Source organism: Nasonia vitripennis, chromosome 1, assembly GCF_009193385.2.
Source record: "Nasonia vitripennis strain AsymCx chromosome 1, Nvit_psr_1.1, whole genome shotgun sequence".
In the NCBI taxonomy this organism is placed as follows: domain Eukaryota; kingdom Metazoa; phylum Arthropoda; class Insecta; order Hymenoptera; family Pteromalidae; genus Nasonia; species Nasonia vitripennis.
Window position 1 is genome coordinate 22,134,257 of NC_045757.1, and position 17,353 is coordinate 22,151,609.

At 38.0% G+C, this 17,353-nt stretch overlaps 2 protein-coding genes and 1 long non-coding RNA gene across 18 annotated transcripts in view; 1 reads left to right on the forward strand and 2 right to left on the reverse strand.

Moving 5' to 3' along the window:
* The window catches only part of LOC100678394, a 25,744-nt gene extending 17,667 nt beyond the window's left edge, over nt 1-8,077 (reverse strand). For 4 of the 6 annotated variants that reach the window (XR_004344971.1, XM_032600204.1, XM_032600203.1 and 1 more), the window contains exons 1-9: nt 7,848-8,077; nt 7,657-7,758; nt 7,430-7,564; nt 6,705-7,304; nt 6,541-6,625; nt 6,280-6,338; nt 5,482-5,594; nt 4,742-4,911; nt 4,122-4,262 (exon numbers count right to left, since the gene is read on the reverse strand). Coding sequence is in view for 5 of the 6 variants with exons in the window: in XM_032600204.1 (XP_032456095.1) it covers nt 4,150-4,262; nt 4,742-4,911; nt 5,482-5,594; nt 6,280-6,338; nt 6,541-6,625; nt 6,705-7,304; nt 7,430-7,564; nt 7,657-7,758; nt 7,848-7,883 (1,413 nt within the window). In the remaining variant the exon portion in view is untranslated. Of the gene's footprint in view, nt 1-4,121; nt 4,263-4,467; nt 4,596-4,741; nt 4,912-5,481; nt 5,595-6,279; nt 6,339-6,540; nt 6,626-6,704; nt 7,305-7,429; nt 7,565-7,656; nt 7,759-7,847 lie in introns of those variants that run through there. The other 2 variants (XM_031928748.2, XM_032600205.1) reach the window with 2 other exon arrangements.
* Nucleotides 8,078-8,307: 230 nt separating this feature from the next.
* Nucleotides 8,308-9,754, forward strand: LOC116417160. Of its 2 annotated transcripts, none has more exons than XR_004227458.2 (3): nt 8,308-8,394; nt 8,472-8,801; nt 8,874-9,754. It is a non-coding gene; the product is annotated as an uncharacterized LOC116417160 (long non-coding RNA). The 2 variants fall into 2 exon arrangements; XR_004227460.1 differs by having other exon boundaries at nt 8,472-8,794; nt 8,874-9,045.
* Nucleotides 9,120-17,353, reverse strand: part of LOC100678557 (janus kinase and microtubule-interacting protein 3) — a 112,275-nt gene continuing 104,041 nt past the window's right edge. For 7 of the 10 annotated variants that reach the window (XM_032600176.1, XM_032600166.1, XM_032600172.1 and 4 more), the window contains 4 exons: nt 15,459-16,769; nt 12,992-14,527; nt 11,132-11,277; nt 9,120-11,054 (listed from right to left, as the gene is read on the reverse strand). In XM_032600176.1, the coding sequence (XP_032456067.1) occupies nt 14,168-14,527; nt 15,459-16,769 (1,671 nt within the window). In that variant the 3' untranslated portion in view covers nt 9,120-11,054; nt 11,132-11,277; nt 12,992-14,167. The remainder of the gene's footprint in view (nt 11,055-11,131; nt 11,278-12,991; nt 14,528-15,458; nt 16,770-17,353) is intronic. The other 3 variants (XM_032600180.1, XM_031928681.2, XM_031928696.2) reach the window with 1 other exon arrangement.

A 17,353-nucleotide genomic window follows, 5' to 3' on the forward strand; every position in this document is an offset into this window, starting at 1 on the left:
GTATTTCAGCTATGTAAACCTCGAGGCCTGAAAAGGGCCTGTATAAAAAGAGCATTAATTCAAACTAACTGACAAGAAAATTAGTAAGTGTTGACATCACAATAGAAGATCGGCAAATAAATCTAATTGTAACATTTTAAGTACTACTTTTTTTTTTTTACATGGCATTTGGAACTCGAAAGTTCATCGCCTCATCTACGCAAGCCTTCCACGCTGCCCTATCTTGTGTCAACCCCACCCAAGATGCACCTCTCCGATCGACACCCACCCGTCCTATTTCTACTAGATCCGCTTTTACGTTGTCCTCCCATCTACGTCTAGGTCTACCTAGAGGTCGCGTTACCATCGGCCTGCCCTTCATGACACGCGCTGCCGTACGGTCGTCTCCCATTCTCGCTACGTGCCCTGCCCATCCCAATCTGCGTGATTTTATTATTCTGTTAATATTTGGTGATGCGTACAGATTGTGTAACTCATCATTGTGTAGTCTCCTCCATTCCCCGGTTTCCTCATCTTTCTTCGGCCCGTATATTTTTCGCAAGACTTTATTTTCAAATACCCTAAAACGGTTGTCCGCCTGCTTAGTGAGAGCCCACCCGTACAGAACCACCGGCAGTATTGTCATGTATATTCTTATTTTAACGTTTTTAACAACAGCCTCGACTTAAGTAAATTACTCACGGCGTAGAAGCAAGCATTACCCGAATGGAGTCTCTTATTTATTTCGACATTAATCTCGTTTCTATCATTTATGGTCGTACCCAGATACCTGAATTCGCTAACCTTTTCAAAAGTAAAATTCCCAACTCTGAGATCTTCCTCCCCTCTGCAGATGCCTAGCTTATCCACAATTATGTACTTTGTTTTTGATTCACTCATACTTCTAACCCTGTATACTCCACCGCTTTTATGAGGATTTCCGCGTTTCTTGCTACCGTTTCCTTACAATCCCCCAGTATATCCAAATCATCTGCGTAGCCTAGTATCTGCGTTGTTCCATTAAGCGTTGCGCCCAGCTGGCTAACCTGCATTTTTCTAACGGCATACTCTAACGTTAAGTTGAACAGCACCGTAGAGAGCCCATCTCCTTGTTTTAAACCATCGCGTATCATGAAGGGTTCTGATACATTACCGCCTACTCGGACCTTTCCCGTGCTTCCGTTCAGACATATTTGAATTAATCTCACGAGTTTTTTCAGTACACCGAGAAGTACTAGAATTTGCTACATTTTGCTTCGCTTAATAGAGTCGTACGCTTTTTTAAAATCTATAAATAGTTGGTGCATGGTTTCGCAAAATTCCCACTTTTTCTCTAACAACTGTCTTATGGTAAACATTTGATCGCTCGTCGATCTGTTGCGCCGAAATCCGCACTGATAATCTCCTACTATATCTTCCGCGAATGGAGTGAGTCTAGCTTGTATTACGTTTGACAGAACTTTGTAGCACGTTGCTAAAAGTGAGATACCCCTATAGTTATTGCAGTCTGTCTTATCCCCCTTTTTAAAAATCGGTATAATGATAGATTCCTTCCAATTTTCGGGTATTGTTTCATTTTTCCAGATGGCACATACTAGTTTATAGATTTTGAAAGTGAGCTCGACGCCCCCATATTTGAGTAACTCAGCTGGTATAGAGTCATTTCCCGCGGCTTTATTGTTTTTTAGTTTTTTAATCGCGGCCTCTACTTCTTGGTAGCTCGGTTCCTCCACGTGGGGTTCAGCAGTGTGAATTTCGTCCCCTAATTCTTCGCTATTTTCGTGCACGTTTAATAATTTATCGAAATAATTTATCCACAGCGACAGTAATTCGTTGTCATTTGTTATGAGGTCCCCGTTTTCGTCCTTCATCAATTGCGCTCTACTCCTAAAACCCTTTCTGATGGCGTTAATCCCTCTGTACATTTCGCGGGGTTATTTTCCTTACTGTTAGTTTCTATTCTCCTAATAAGATTCTTTTGATACTCCCGCTTCTTATTTCTGTAGATCGCGCTCGCCTGTTTCCTTACGTTAGAATACTCTTCTACGGTCCTATCGCTTCTATTTTGTAAGCTATCTAATTTAGCCTTTTTGCGCCTTTCAAACCAGAGTTCGCACTCTTCGTCAAACCATGGTTTGCTCTTTGGCTTTTCTTTTTACCCCGTACTTTGTTCGCGGCCTCTTTTACCGTTTTTTCGATGTCCCCCCGTAAGCTAGTCGGTTCGTCATTCCCCTCCGGCGATGTGTTTGCTTCTTCAAGTGCCTGAAACCTGTTATTAATTTCTATCTGGTACCTAATTCGCTCTGTTCTATCTCGTAGTTTCTCAATATCGAAGCTTTCTACCTTGTTTGCTCGCTTACTATTTTGATTCGCTACTAGTCTATAGCTCTTAATTTGGCTACTACTAGGAAGTGGGCCGAGTCGCTATCTGCCCCTCTGTAAGCCCTTACGTCAAGAACATTAGTATGACGTCTTTTTTCAATGAGGAAATGATCAATTTGGTTCTGTGTGGCCCCGTCCGGCGATGTCCACGTTGCCTTGTGTATGTTCTTGTGCTTAAAACACGTAGTTCTGATTATAAGATCTTTTGCCGCCGCGAAATTTATGACCCTAATACCGTTATCATTGCTGGCTTCGTGCAGGCTTTCCTTACCTATAGTAGGCCTAAACATTTCCTCCCTACCTATTTTATCATTGAAATCGCCTAATACTATTCTTGTGTCGTAAGACGCGAACTGGTCGATTACCTGCTCTAAAGTTTCGTAATAGAGATCCTTAGCTTCTTCTTCTTTGTCCTCCGTAGGACAGTGTACATTAATAAATACATATCTATACCATTCACCTTCGATAATGATGTACGAGAGCCTATCATTGACGGATTTGACACTTTTAACCGAATGTATGATGCATTTGCTTACGAGAAATCCGGTGCCTAGAGATCCCCCACTCCTGGCCCCATACAAGTACGTGAAGTTACCCGATGCTAGTACTCCGCCATCTGGCCACCGCGATTCCTGTATTGCTACCAAATCTAGATTGTACCTATCAGCTTCCTTTACGAGTTCTTTAAACGCACCTGCTCTGTATAGACTGCGAACATTCCAAGTTCCGACCCTTAAGTCCCTTTTGGTTCGGATTTGATTTTTTTGAGCCATGATGTTATGTTAAACCCGCGCGCTTCGGATCCTGTTCCGATCACAGGTGAGTCCACCGTTCTAGAGGTGATAACCCCCATACCTCTCTAGAACTAAGTATGAGACCTTTCCGACTTTGACGAGGACAGTGTCACCTCGTCGTCAGACACACTACGGTTTCATTCTCGCATCCTAACGCCCCCCTGCAAGGCACGCGTTTTCGCTGGCATCGTTACCGCGTAAGACCAAGTGACGAATCATTCTACACATCCCCTTTCGGGGCAGTTGTCATCGCTCCCGCATCCTTCTCGGCAGCGTGATTTTTGCCCATTATTGTAATGTGTGATGAAAGAGATAGATTGAGAGATAAGAGATAATGTGAATTGTTTTTGTTGTTGTGGTGCTTGCATAGTGTTTCTAGATGAATGCGTTCGACAGTGTGGGCTCAGCACACCCACGCCTGTGCCTATCGGCTGTCCGCGGCTGCTTATTCAATTTATTCGTAGCTAACCTCTTTCTCAGGGGCTGTTCCTCTATCCGCAACCTAAGGACGCGCTGTGTAGTGGTGATAGGCACCCACCCGTCCGATCTGGACGACAACGCCCAAGACCCGCTTAGGGTAGCGGCATTGTAACAGTTTCAAATACTACTTAGAAGCTAAAAATCTTTCAATCCTTAATTCTACTAAGACACTCACATTTATTGTCTTTTAATTTTGCATTGTGAAATGGAAGAATTATAAAAATATGATGGTTTTGCAATATTAAATTATAGTTGTAATAAAAAATAATATACAAAATTGCTAGATGTGTAACAGTCACAATTTACATATGATTACAATGAAAACACATCATCTATCAGTCTTATTTTATAAAACATAATATAATTTGCTTCCAATATAACCTTAACCTAAATCCATAAATACTGATTTAAAAAATTGATTGGCTCCTAAACGATCATCACGTTAGATTATCCAATATATTAATCCGTACTTAAAGTAATACTGACCTAGTGCTGGAAAAAAAACGTAATTCCATCAAGTAATGTACGTTGGTGGACGTGTAGAGCCTCGAGCCTGAGTCAGTTCTGTGATGATGTTATCCTTTTCACGACATTGAGCTTCCAAATCTTCGATATACATTCTTATATCTTTGATAAGCAATATATGAGAGTAGATATTATATTTAATAAATTGTTGCAAAAATTATTGATTAAAAATCATTAATCTTATTTCAATAAAAAAAAGATTGGTCTAACGGTATGGTTATTAATATTATTATTATTATTGAAATTTCAGACTAGACATTTTAAATGATGAAAAAGGACTATAAGATTTAAAAAAGAAAAAAAGGTGTTCAAAGTTTAAAATATTTTTTTTTTAATATCCAAATATCCAAACAAAATAGGTTTTCTTTCCCAAGAAACTTTTCTGAATAGTTAATGACATCCAAGAACACGAAAGAGCAGTAGATGCAAAAGTACCTACATCAAGTACCGTTAGAAAATTATAAAACGAACAACTTCCAAGAAAAAAGTATCAATCATCCCGGAAAGGCATCAACGCTTTAAAGTTACGATCTGCAATAAAAGCTAAAGAAAGAAAGGGATTCAACGAGACATTGTCGTACCTGCGTAAGGAATGACGCAACCATCTCTCGGTAGTTTTTCAATCTCCAGTGCTCTCTCGACTTGCTGTCGTGCAATGGAGCCATCCAACGAGACTGGTTTTTCGGTATTTCCTGCGGAAGGCCAGCTCGTTGCTATTTCTTTGCCGCAGTTTTCGCACTGACATAGAGATCTGTTATAATATTGTCCGATTAAACTTTGTATAGGATCATTAGATCACTTTCTCATTATTGTGCGAACGCTTATACAACTCATTCAATATATTTTTTGCCAATTATACACAAGAATATGTTGGTTTATATACTAAGAGGAAGTAGAACATTTTTGCTCTCGTACGCGTTATAATCAGTTGGTATTTATATTTGATCCATTTACTTAATAGCTTTCCCATGGATAGTGCCTGTACTTACACAGCGTTCGTTTTACGTCTTATGCAAGAACGTTTATTAAATTTTAATAGCGGAAAATATCCTTAACATTGAAAAAAAAAATTTTTTCCAAAATAAAAAAAAAGTGCCTATCTTATTTTTGAAATTTCGTCGCGAAACTTTATACTTACGTAATATATACAAAATAAAAAAACGAGTACTACATAGACACTTTACTCATTCATTTAATTAAGTAGTCAAAGCCTTTCACGCGTGCCTGATTGCACAGCGCAAATAAGTCGCCTCTGCAAAATTAATTGCTTATTCGCTGTACTACGGCGGGCGCGTAGCCGTCAAGTATCGTAATGACCTACCTTTGCACGCATTCATCCACGGGCAGATCCATCACATCGCCGCATCCGCAAGGACAGTACGGGCTCTTGTTCTCGCCCTTATCGACTTGCCGACCGCAACCGCAAGAGCCGAGCTGCAAAGCGACGCACTGCATATAGACAGGACTTACATAACTTCGAGAGGCGGAAAATAGTTCACGGGTTCGTGGCAGCCCATAAATGCTTGCCCCGAGAAAGAAGATGAGAAAAATGAGTATTTTTTTTTTTAACTTTCTGACTAGCGGCGCCTGGAAATCAGGTTATTGACGTTGAGACGCGACGCTGTGTATATTGCTGCGCGAGATCCATAAAACTTCTTTGCGAATTGCTATTTTACCGCAGTCACCGGAGACAGACTCGAGTCGAAAATAAAAATGCTGCAAGAGATGCTTGGCGTGCGCGTCCTCGTATATACTTTACGCATTTTTATTCAGGCATGTGGTGGCAATGGTATGATGATGTTGTAACATCGACAAAATACGTTTCTTTATTACGAGGCTTTCATATTATTATCTGACTTGTAAAAAAGAAAATTTATTTCCTTGTGAGTTTTGGACATCGAACTCTTGCAATTTAAAAAAAAAATGCAAACGCGTATATTTTTATTTGTGGCAATAAGTTTCCTACAGTTTTGTTAATACTGCGCATATTCTAAAAGTATTTGACTTATATTTTCCTTTACTAAAACACTACTATTTTCAGTAAAAATATAAGTGAATATTTTTGTGTAATATTTGTCAACAGTCTGAAAGGGCATTGATAATTATAATATTAACTTACATCTGCATCAGACCTCCAAAATCCATCTTTTTGTGCCAAACATCTGAGAGTTGGTTCTTCTAGACATTTAATATTATTAGTATTTTTAAATAATATAAATTATAAAAAAACGCATGAATAATAAAATAATGCATCATATTATTACTTGAAAATAACTACTTTAAATACTCCGTTCGAAGAATAGAAAGATTTTATCAATTAAAACGAGTAATATATGCATCATGATTATATATTAAAAGGGAAAAATATAATACAAATTACCATTGAAAGAAGAACTATAAGCTTCATTGACGAAATTTTTCCCACAACAGAATTCTTCGCTAGAACAATCAGATTCATACTCTTCCTGGAAGACACAATTAAAAAAGTATGTACACGAATGCATCAATTATCAAACAGAAACAAAAAAATAATAGCTAATCTACCGTTGAAGATTCGCTGGACAAATTGCAAAAGGTTGCCTGGTTTTTCTCCTTTACTTTCATATAAGCTTTGTGATTTATAACAGTGTTTTCCTTATTTATGCTCAGACTCATATTGTTCAAATTTGTTTGTATATTAAAGCGAGAATTAGAAATTCTTCTCTCGACAATTACGTCTTCATTATCGTCTATATCCGGCACGGTTGGAATTTTCGCGTCAGCAGTTAGTGGTCGCGATGCTTCGTTTGATTTCAACCTCAGCTCTTCGTATCGCCTTCGTTTTCGCGCTCTTGCGGCCAATTTGCAATCCAAGGTTTTCATTTTTTTCCCGGATTCATCGAGCGAACATTTGCACGGATTACATTTTCCACCTCTTGTTTTTTCTATGTTTTTACTTCCAAGGGTCGATATTAATTTTTTGCCGCATGATTCTTTTACAGTTTCTTCAGAACCACAGTGGCAGGATCTAACACCGTCGGCATTATAACATTTGCAAGAATCGTCTGATGGATAAGATCCAATTGGTTCATTTTTAGAGGAAATGATTCCTGTCTGATTAGCTTTTAACGGTTCTTTATTAGCAGTTGGACTGACATTTATCGCCTGGATATGAAGATTTAATAAAATCATTGAAGATAAAAAATATTTAATAATTATGTGAAGAATTTTAATTGTAAGCACATCCATAATTATATTGAAGGTAAATGCGTGCGGGTATGTTTGCTTACATTGCAACAATTTTTATTAGCACATGGATAATCATCATAATAATCACATGCCAATTTTTCCTTTACTTCTTCTAATTGTCGTAGCTTTTCGGCTGTTGATTTTATTGGTTCAATTAAGTGGTGTAATTCAAGTTCCTAAAATGGATGCAAGCTACATGTTTGTTTAAACTCGTATGCTTTATCACATAATATAGTAGCACATATTTAAGAATAAATGTTTAGATTACTTCTACTCTGTCGAGAGCATATTCAAATTTACTGGCTAAATCTGAAAGCTTAATGTTTTTAAGCAATCTATCCTTGGGATTGATAAGTTCATTGGCTGATTTCTGGAATTACGAAAATTGTACCATTAATTATGACGGTAAAATAAACAGTAATACTTTTGAATGACATTGATACAGTTATAAGAATTTACTCGATTTTCATTGGTGACCGAATCCATCTTCTTCATATTACAAAGATTATACAACTTGAGTTTTTATTTTAAAAGTTTACCAGCCAAATAAATAATCTAATGTATTCACTTATACTTTTTAATTTGAATAACTAACATTTTATCAACGGTTGATTTTACAAAGTCATTGTACTCAACAATAAATTTATGCACTTCTGATATTAATTGGTTATGAAATATGTTACACGTTTCAGACAATTGAATATATAGATATACAACTAGAATAATGGTGTAGCATCTAAAATTATATTTCGGTATTGGTCATAACTTTATGAAAAACATGCTCTAATAATAATTATTGCAGAATATCTATCCATAAATGTCAAAATAATTTAATTCTATGGCGAAGTATCTATTTTTTTTTAATAAAAATTTTTAGACGATTTTTCGAATTCTATTTTACATTTTCAAAGTATAGTTATATAGGCAAATACAAGATAATTTCACGTTCGACCTATAACCTACTATTAGAATCCGCGGTCAATTCGTTATAGCCATTGAACCTACGGTAAGCCTATGCATGCTGTTAAGAAATTTTACCTTTCTCAATGAAACATACGCTTATGATTTCTTTTAAAATTCCAGTATCTTCATAAATTAGTTTATTTGACGACGAAACTTTAATTATCGTAATTCAAAGTAATGGAGACGAAAAAATGCATAGCGAATAATGATTCAAAATTAGACGGGTGTGAGCAAAAGAGCAAAAACAGTTACTGGAAACACTTGCTGAGCCAGCATGAAAAGAAGTATGCAGCGCTGGAGAGGCGCCAAGCTGCCCTTGCTGAAAGGGTGAAATTCATGGAGTACGCGCTGCCATCTTTATTAATGGGTACTGCAATAAATTCACAGCAAAAACCAGAAAATTCAAAATCGCCTTCCAAGGCTCTTGATAAGTGAGGATAATGGTTTGTTGTAAGAGAAAGCAATTCAGTAACTATCTAAATATAATTTATATTATATTTACGATCTTTTTATATAATTTAGTGCCGAGAATGTCGTCAACGAAATATAAATAGTGAAAAAAAAATTAATTAAAATGATTACATTGATAGTAAAAAAGTCCGAGGAAAATACAAGGCAATGTTCAAATACATTATTCATATTTTACCTCTGCTATATAACTTAAATTAAAAAAAAAGATAATATTTCAATTGAATGGAACTGACCAATTCATTGATAGGAAAATGTGTGTTTAAGGTAACAAACGTGTACACGTGTGACACAAATTGATAAGTATCATTATAGGTATTTTATTCAGTAAAATACAAGTATTGCAAACTGAGTAAATAACTCGTTAATCATACCTCGACGAAATAACGCCTAGAAAATGAAACCATATTTTCTTGGGTTTATATATCATAATTAATAATGTGCTCTCGAGATACACATATTAAAAGGCACTTATCAACTAAAAACTGCGATTTTTTCGTAATCGCTCGAAAACGTCGTACCATACTTTTAATACAAATGTACATTAACTCTACGCAATATGAGAATATAAATTTTCGTATCTCGAGGCTATTCGTCCTTATTGAAGAAAAATTTGATTGAAACGCCGTGTTTACTTTGTAATTCTCACACAAAAAAAATATATCGACTAGATACAGTACCTAAAAACCCTAATTCGGATTTTTCGTATACGCGGCGTTGATTTGTCTTCTTACTCTCGGCAGCTTTAACTTTTTAATCTCTTTGAGATTTACTTTTGTCACGTACACAAAACACGCATAATTTAATATAATTAGGGTTTGTCGAGGACTTCGTACTCTTAAACGAAAGTATATCCATGCGAATGCGTACCTGAACAATTTCAATTTACATTAGTAAAAAACTATTTTGTTACATATAACAATGTTATATCTTAGGAAAGCAAAAAAAAGTAGTTAATAAATCCAACTTTTTTTATAATTTCGTACAAGAACTCGAAAATCGAGAATTTGACTTAAAAATATCTGGTTAAGAGCGCATGCGACAAGTGACAATGTGGAAGCACATATAAACGCATTAAATACATTAAGAAATCCAGTTTTAAAAAGACTTTTGTGATTTCTTTACAATTCATTACTGGAACTTCTCTATGCTTGATATAATATTGCAATTGAAATTTGTGAATATAAAGCAGATTTAAAGACTCACGAACATTATACATGTATGTACATATGAGTAATGTAAAACAATATATTATTGAATATCGATAATAAGCAATTGTGAGACTTCAAAAACTGGATTGCAAAAAAGCTTTTCAATTTTTTGCTATATAATCAAATATAAAAAAGAGAAAAACACGTTGTTGATGTATATTACCATATTTTATATAATACGCAGCGCTTTTTGATAAAAAATGTCATAATCATAATGCACTATACAGTTGATCGTTTATTCTTAAACCAAATATTGACATGCAATGTCAAAAATCGGTATTTATCAAAACATATTTACGCATTTTTATGAACAAAAAACTAGTAATTGCAAACATAAATCAGCCTAAATTTCATTTTTAATGGACTCTTAATGTGTATGAAATTTCAATTGCTCAAAATCCATTAATAATGCAATTGAAGCTTTAGAATGCGTGAATAACAAAATAAAAATGATTGTACTTCTGCTCGTTGTAATTGACATGAAAAATCACAGCTCGGCAACATTTTTTTTCAGGTTTTCATAGCTCTATCCTTTTTCTATTCCCCTTTCATGTATTTGTCAAGAACAACAACGATAATAAAAGGCTTAGTTTTGACATTGATCAGAATAAAATATTAAAAAAAACTAAAATAAACGTAAAGTATCTTCAATTCAAAGACGGTCTGTCGTATAATAAAATGTCGTATTTGTTAAAAGTCGGAAAATCTTGCGAAAAGAAATCAGATAAAGGATACTCTTGCGCATTTCCCACGAGGTTCAGACGCCTAGTAATCGCCATAACTCGACGAAACGCAGCTCACTCTGGATACCGAAGAAAAGCAGATGAGAGGTGCGCCAACTAGACGAGCGATATGGAAGCCGTCAGATAGTGTCGCGCTGTCACCGTGAACTGCATCGACGTTGATTATTTCGCTGATGTACTTGGGGATTAAGCTCGTTTAAACAGCTTGGAAACTTTAACAGCGAGGCGCACCCATTCTGGTCGGCACTTGGTTTCTCCAAGCAACGCCAGCTCTTTTCGTTCTAAAAGAATAGAAAAAAACTATTAACAACTTTATGTGAAGAGTAATAATATTTTGATAATTATATCATCATTTTACCTCATCTTATGCTTTGAAACTACAGTTTCCTATCAGCTCGCAGGAAACGCGATGTGCGTGAATGAAAACCTGATGTCGTTGAATCTCTTAAATTAACGGTTGATTCTCGTAAAGGAACTTCATCTCCATCGGAAGTAGATTATTTGCTGCAAAACATCGAACTAATAAATTTTCTAGTTCATTTGTAATGTTAAAAAGTAATAATCATTAAAATGTTACTAAAAATTGACAGATTTCTAAAAATGTTTACAAATAATCTTCAGTGATCGTTTCAATTTTTTCCATAATTGCGCTGCCAATTTTCGTCATTATTATACAATAGGTACTAAGTTTATTTTTATTAAATAAACTCTAAAACTACGGCATAAAAGAGTAAGGAAAATTATGTATATTTGCAATATAAATTAATGCGGGGTTCAAATTAATTTCACATTTAATTTATTCATGCTGTGGAAAATGTTGTAGTAATTCGAATTGAAGTCGAAAAATCAAACTATTTGAGATTTAGCGTCACATTTCACAAGTGGCCACCACTTTTTCACATGATTTGAAGTTTAACTGTATTATATAATCATCTATAATATACACAAAATATAAAGTTGAAAATATTCATTAAAATCGATATTTTTTTTCAATGCAACTCTGATCTATAATAATATTATAAAACAATACAAAATTTAATTTACTTTCAATAAAAATTAAAAAAGTCATGTTTTCTTATCGTCTTATTGTCAATTACAATGTAAGTAGTTTCAGTTCGATTTAGGTGTGAATTAGTCACTTATGCTATAATGCTGTTCAATAATAATAATGTACAAAAATATTATATTTTTCGTACTATGCAATTTGGTTAGCTTTTCCAAAATTACTGGTAATATTATTCTTATTATGAAACACAGCTTGAATAACTTTCACGTCTAATAAGTAGTTGTTTCACAAAAGCTGCGTTTGAACTAGGTTTCGTTTCAAAAGCTCGATTGCAAGTGAATAAGCTCCCAGCCTCATAGCAAAGCCCCGCCACCGCAAGATTATCAACTACTACGTTTTGCCTAGGCAAAGATGAACGCAAGAGATCCGTACGACCGGAAAGAGCGACCAGTGTTTATCAGTCACATTCAACTACGTCTCAACTGTGACTGTGTATATTAATTAGAACGTAAGTCAGTGAATCTTCTTGCATTGAGTTCAGTTGAAATGTAGATGCTAAAGTATCCCTTTTTGGAGCCAGATCGAGAATTGCAATAAGGAAAATATCCAACATACGCCGTGGAGGTAAGAAGAAAAATACATATTAAGAGTTGGCAGTGTGTTTTGTGTGATTAGAGGAAATAACAATAACTACGAAGTGTGAGACCAAACACATAGTCAAGTAGGCGCATAACATAACTTTTCTGTGTATATTTGTATGAGAAATGAAGCTTTTCGCAATCGTGTAAGATTTATGATTCAAGCACGACGTTGAAATTCTGAAATACGTTCATGACTTGTTCATCGCGAATTTAGCCCTCTATTACTGACTTAAATACATCACGAGTAGTAATTATGCAAAAATGAAAGAGTAAATACATTTAAGCGGGCGCATTAGGCGAGAAAAGCTTCAAATTCGCATACCATAATTTCAATCTTCAAAAAGTATATGAACTTCGAGAAGATTTAATCTGTAGAAAGACATGCATGATCCAACTTGACACTATCTACTTGATTGCTGGATTTGAAAGGGTAAACACTATGATCGGAGGATTAAAATAATAAAAGAAAACTTGAGATCTGAACATATAAAATTATAAAAAATGCCATGGCTATATAGGAATAAGAATATTTTTGCCGAGGTTGGAAAGGGCGACAAATTGACAAACTGACCTTGGGCCAGATACGAACGAGCCTCTGAGCCAGGATTTTTCAAGTCCACGATACAGAGAGAGCTAGAGATTTTCTTCGAGCATCTTGTCCTCCTGCGATCATCCTTTCCTAAAGCCTTTTGGCGATATGATCTTCGTGTGCCTCTAGATCAGCTCGATAACAATCGTTGAAATATTATCAGTACATAATTTATATTCTCGTTAGGTACTTTTCTGTTGATTGGATGATGCGTTATTCTTCATTTCAATGATAATTAACGTATGTCTCGCTCGTAAGGAATTCGCAATTCATTTTATAATAATTGAAAACTCTTCTACTCTAACAATATACCCTCTAAACAATTTTCGAAACGTTTTACTGCTTATTTCAATAAGCTTAGGTCTCCACACTCGTTTAAAATAAATAGATTTTTTCATCAAATGTGGTAATTTAAACATAAGTCTACAAAACTGGTTGTAAACTCTTTCCTAGGATTATTAATTAAACGTACGAATTTAAAAAGCCTATGCATTTTTATCAGTCGATCGATATCTACTTTTTTGTTCGAATTTCATACATTTGGTCGTATGATGAAACATCGGTCTACGGTTTTACCAGCCCTTATTATACAGTTCTAATACTGCGCAAAACCAATTTTCGAACTTTTCAAAACGCTCAAAATATTTTCATAAAAAGTAACATAAACATAATGCGTTTTAAAAAGAAAGCTTCCTTTTGTTTACTAGAACTATGCCTTGTAGCGTAAGCAGTGACTCGTAAATCGTTCCAGCCTCATAAATAGTTGTACTAGAAACGCAGACAATAATTTCCATATTCGATGCGTCGTATACTGCGAAATTTATTTCACATCGGTTATTCTAACGTCAAATCAATAAGCAACAGCGGCGAGTTTAAACAGAGAACGCAGAACCATTACTGTGACTTACGAGCCATCAGTGTCTTCGTACACTGCTCACCCACAAAGTAAACTTCTGGCAGTCTCATTAAAAAATCAAGCTTAGTTTTCTGTAAAACAATAATATTTTCACTTTGCCTGCGCGTCAAAACAACATGATCCTCGTATCTTTTTCGTTTCGCGTTTCTCTTTCTCAAAAAAAAAAATTAAAAAAAATCGTAATCATATAAAATATGATATAAGTTCGGTTCGTATAAATGATTCGACGTTAAACGGCAAGATCAAACGCAGATCTCCTGATAGAGGGTCAAGCGGCGGCGGCTCCGCGCCGAGCTGACTACGAGGTTGCGCTCGAAGCTAATGGCTTTGCTGCGCACACTGCTCATCCCCTGTCGCACCATTCCCGCACCTTTGGACGGCTTGCTAACCTTCTTATCGCTAGAGGATTCGTCAATGCTGACGAGAGCCTCCGGCTGTTGCTGTCCCTCAGTCTTCTGATGATCCGCTCGCTGCGGTGCATCAGCTGATGTTGCTGGATTCGGAATCTGGCCCGATGCGCAGGGCTGGGCGTTATCTTCCTCCTTGGCCTCGGTGGCTATCTCCGCAGGAGGATCAGCCGCTGCCAAGAGTATCGTACTCGTCTGTTTGCGAGAAACGGTTTACGTTTATCAAAAGGAACACCACATTTGCACTTTACTATTTAGCGCGAGATCTACAGCTGTATTCTCATACAAATGCTGCTGTGCGTGGTGTGCAATTTTTCAAAATCAAGCAAGGTGTTAGTAGATCATGCAAAAAAATTATCAAGCGATTATTAAAAGGAACACATTTTTACTTTATTATTCTTATTTGCTGAACAAATAGTATTAACGAATATCGCACATGCGATTAGACTCTGGCGCATATCCAACTTTTAATTACACCATCAGAATATGGTACTGACTGAACGCATATACGTCTTTATTTCCCGTTTAAGTGGAATTATATGCGAAACTCAATTGATTTAAACGTTGTCAATTCAAAACATTTAGTATACAAGGCCAAATTTTTAAAACATTAATTATTAAATAATTTGCTCCTATAAAGTTGAGTACAGTAAAAAATAACATAACGATACAAATTTAATTTAGTTAAAAATCAGAAAAAAAACACCAAAAACAAATAAACGCAATTTAACCCGCGAAATATACGTAGAAACAACATAACAAAGCGGTATTAAAGTTGCATCACTAATGTTAAATATGAAAACTTACAACTAAAATAGTAAGAGAAAACAGCTATTTACAATGAACCGGTATAAACTATAACGTCGAACGAAATATATCACATTATAGTTCCAATAAACATATACAACATTTAATTAATAAATAACCAACGATTTGAAAGTAATTTAAATCACAAAGAAAGCCGTTTCAATGAACGCAAAAAAAAGATAAGCGAAAGCAAAAAAAAGCATTAAACCCAAGCCCTGGTTTTCTCAGCCATAGGATATTTGGTTAGTGCAAAGCAGACGAAGTTAAGCAAGAAAAGGCAGCAGTTGACGGCGAGACACAGCATCACTCGAAGACTTACGTCGATATCGTCGCATCCGGCTGGGGCCATGGTGATGCTCGTCCGCGAGATCGTCGACACCCTGGACGAGTCCGCTCTCACGATGAGCCCAGTCGTCGCGGAGGAAGATGATCTAGAGAGCGAGGGTGTTGTCTGGCACCTGCAGCTCTCGAGCTCGTCCGTCTGCGTGGCTCGTGTGAGATCCGACTTGCAGCTCGCTGTTACGTCATCGTCCACCTCCATCGGCTCCTCCGGACGGTCCTTCAGCGTCTTCTCGGCCATCTTGTTGAGCTTCGTTAGGTGCTCGAAGAGAGCTCGGTTCAACTCGACTTGTGCCGTCAGTCGCTCGTTCATCTCCTTCTGCTTGGCTTCGTAGTCCGCCTCGAGCTTGGCCCAGGTGGCGTCAGCCTGGCGCAAAGTCTCGAAGAAAGCGCTCTCCCGGTGCTCCAAACTGGCGATCTGCTGGCGTAGACTCGCGAGGTTGTGTATTCGCGCGTCGCAGTCCTTCCACAGCTCGCTGCAGTCCAGACAAGGCTGCCTCTTGGACGTTGAGTCTGAGTCTAGGCTTGCCTTGGTCAAGCTCTGAGCTGAGCCACTCTCGTCCTGGTTCGAAATAGCAGCCGTGTAGAGTCTCTGACACCTGGACATCTCGCTGCTGTTGTCCACGTCGTCCATGACGGTCTTGTTTTCATTGTCCACGACTTGGCACTGCTCGTAAACATCGGTCTGGACTGCCAGTTGTCGTCGGACCACTTGATCGGTCATGGTCTCTGCGTCGCTGCTCAGTTTCACCTCGTTCAGCTTCTCCTGGAGTTTCTTGAGTTCGGCCTCCAGCCAGAAAGTCTTCTCCGTCAGCCGATAATTCTCGTCCAGTAACTCCTCCTCGCGCTGCTTCGAGACCCGACGCTCGGACTCGTGGGCGTTGAGTCGCTCCTCCAGCTCGCGAATCCGCTCGCGCAGAGGCGTGACGTCCAGTGCAAAGTCGCAGGGGGCCTCGTTCTTGCGGTCGCTGATCGGCGACACCGGCGGCACCTTGGCCGCGCGTTCTTGAATGCGAGCTCGGAGCTCCTGCAGACGTTGGACTTCCTGCAGCAGTTCGCCGGCCGGAGCCTCGGTCTGCGTGCTCTGGCTGGCCAACTCGATTTTGCTCTCATCGTCTACGTGATCCTCGATCTCCTCTTCCTCGACGTCCTCCTCCTCGAAGATTCCACTCTCTTGCAGGGACAGCGGTGCCTTCTGAGGATCGATGGGCAGGACTGGATGACTGTAGCTTGAAGTATAAGGGATGACGGTCGCTACCGCGCGGTCCCTGTGTTTGCTCGATTGGTGGTCCTGAAATCGAAGGATAATTCAATGCATTGTGAGCCAACCACTTGTTATCCCAATGATCATAACCAGCGCAGAGCCGACGATACGGCAAAAAGCGCGTAAAAATTTTATACCCGAGTAATCAGCGAGCGCTGAACGCAGTCGCTAATCAAATAACCCGGGATCGCGTCGCGGATCGATCGACTGTGAAACGCCGGGGCGGGACAAAACGTGGGAAAGCGGCCCGATGAGAGATCGCCGCTCGTAAAGGCGACTGGACATGGAGCGAGAGGCAACCTGCAACTTTCCATAACGCTGAAACGCGCCGTAGACCCCCCGTCCTCCCGACTTTTATGGTCCCTGGAAAGCCGGTGGTGCAGGCGCTGCTGCTATGCATATAGCCTGTGCTCTATGGCTAATTGGCTCAAGAATCGATCGGTTTTCGCGCTTTTGAAGCTGCGCGGCGAAAAAAGGAAAGACGCGACCAGTGCGGTGTGAGGCTTTCTTGATAAATTGCCGGTATTCCGGGAGTCGCTTACCGCGACGCGCCAAGATGTAAGTAATTGCGTTTTTTCACTGGTTTCGGGTAGAATCAACGAGAAAGGTGT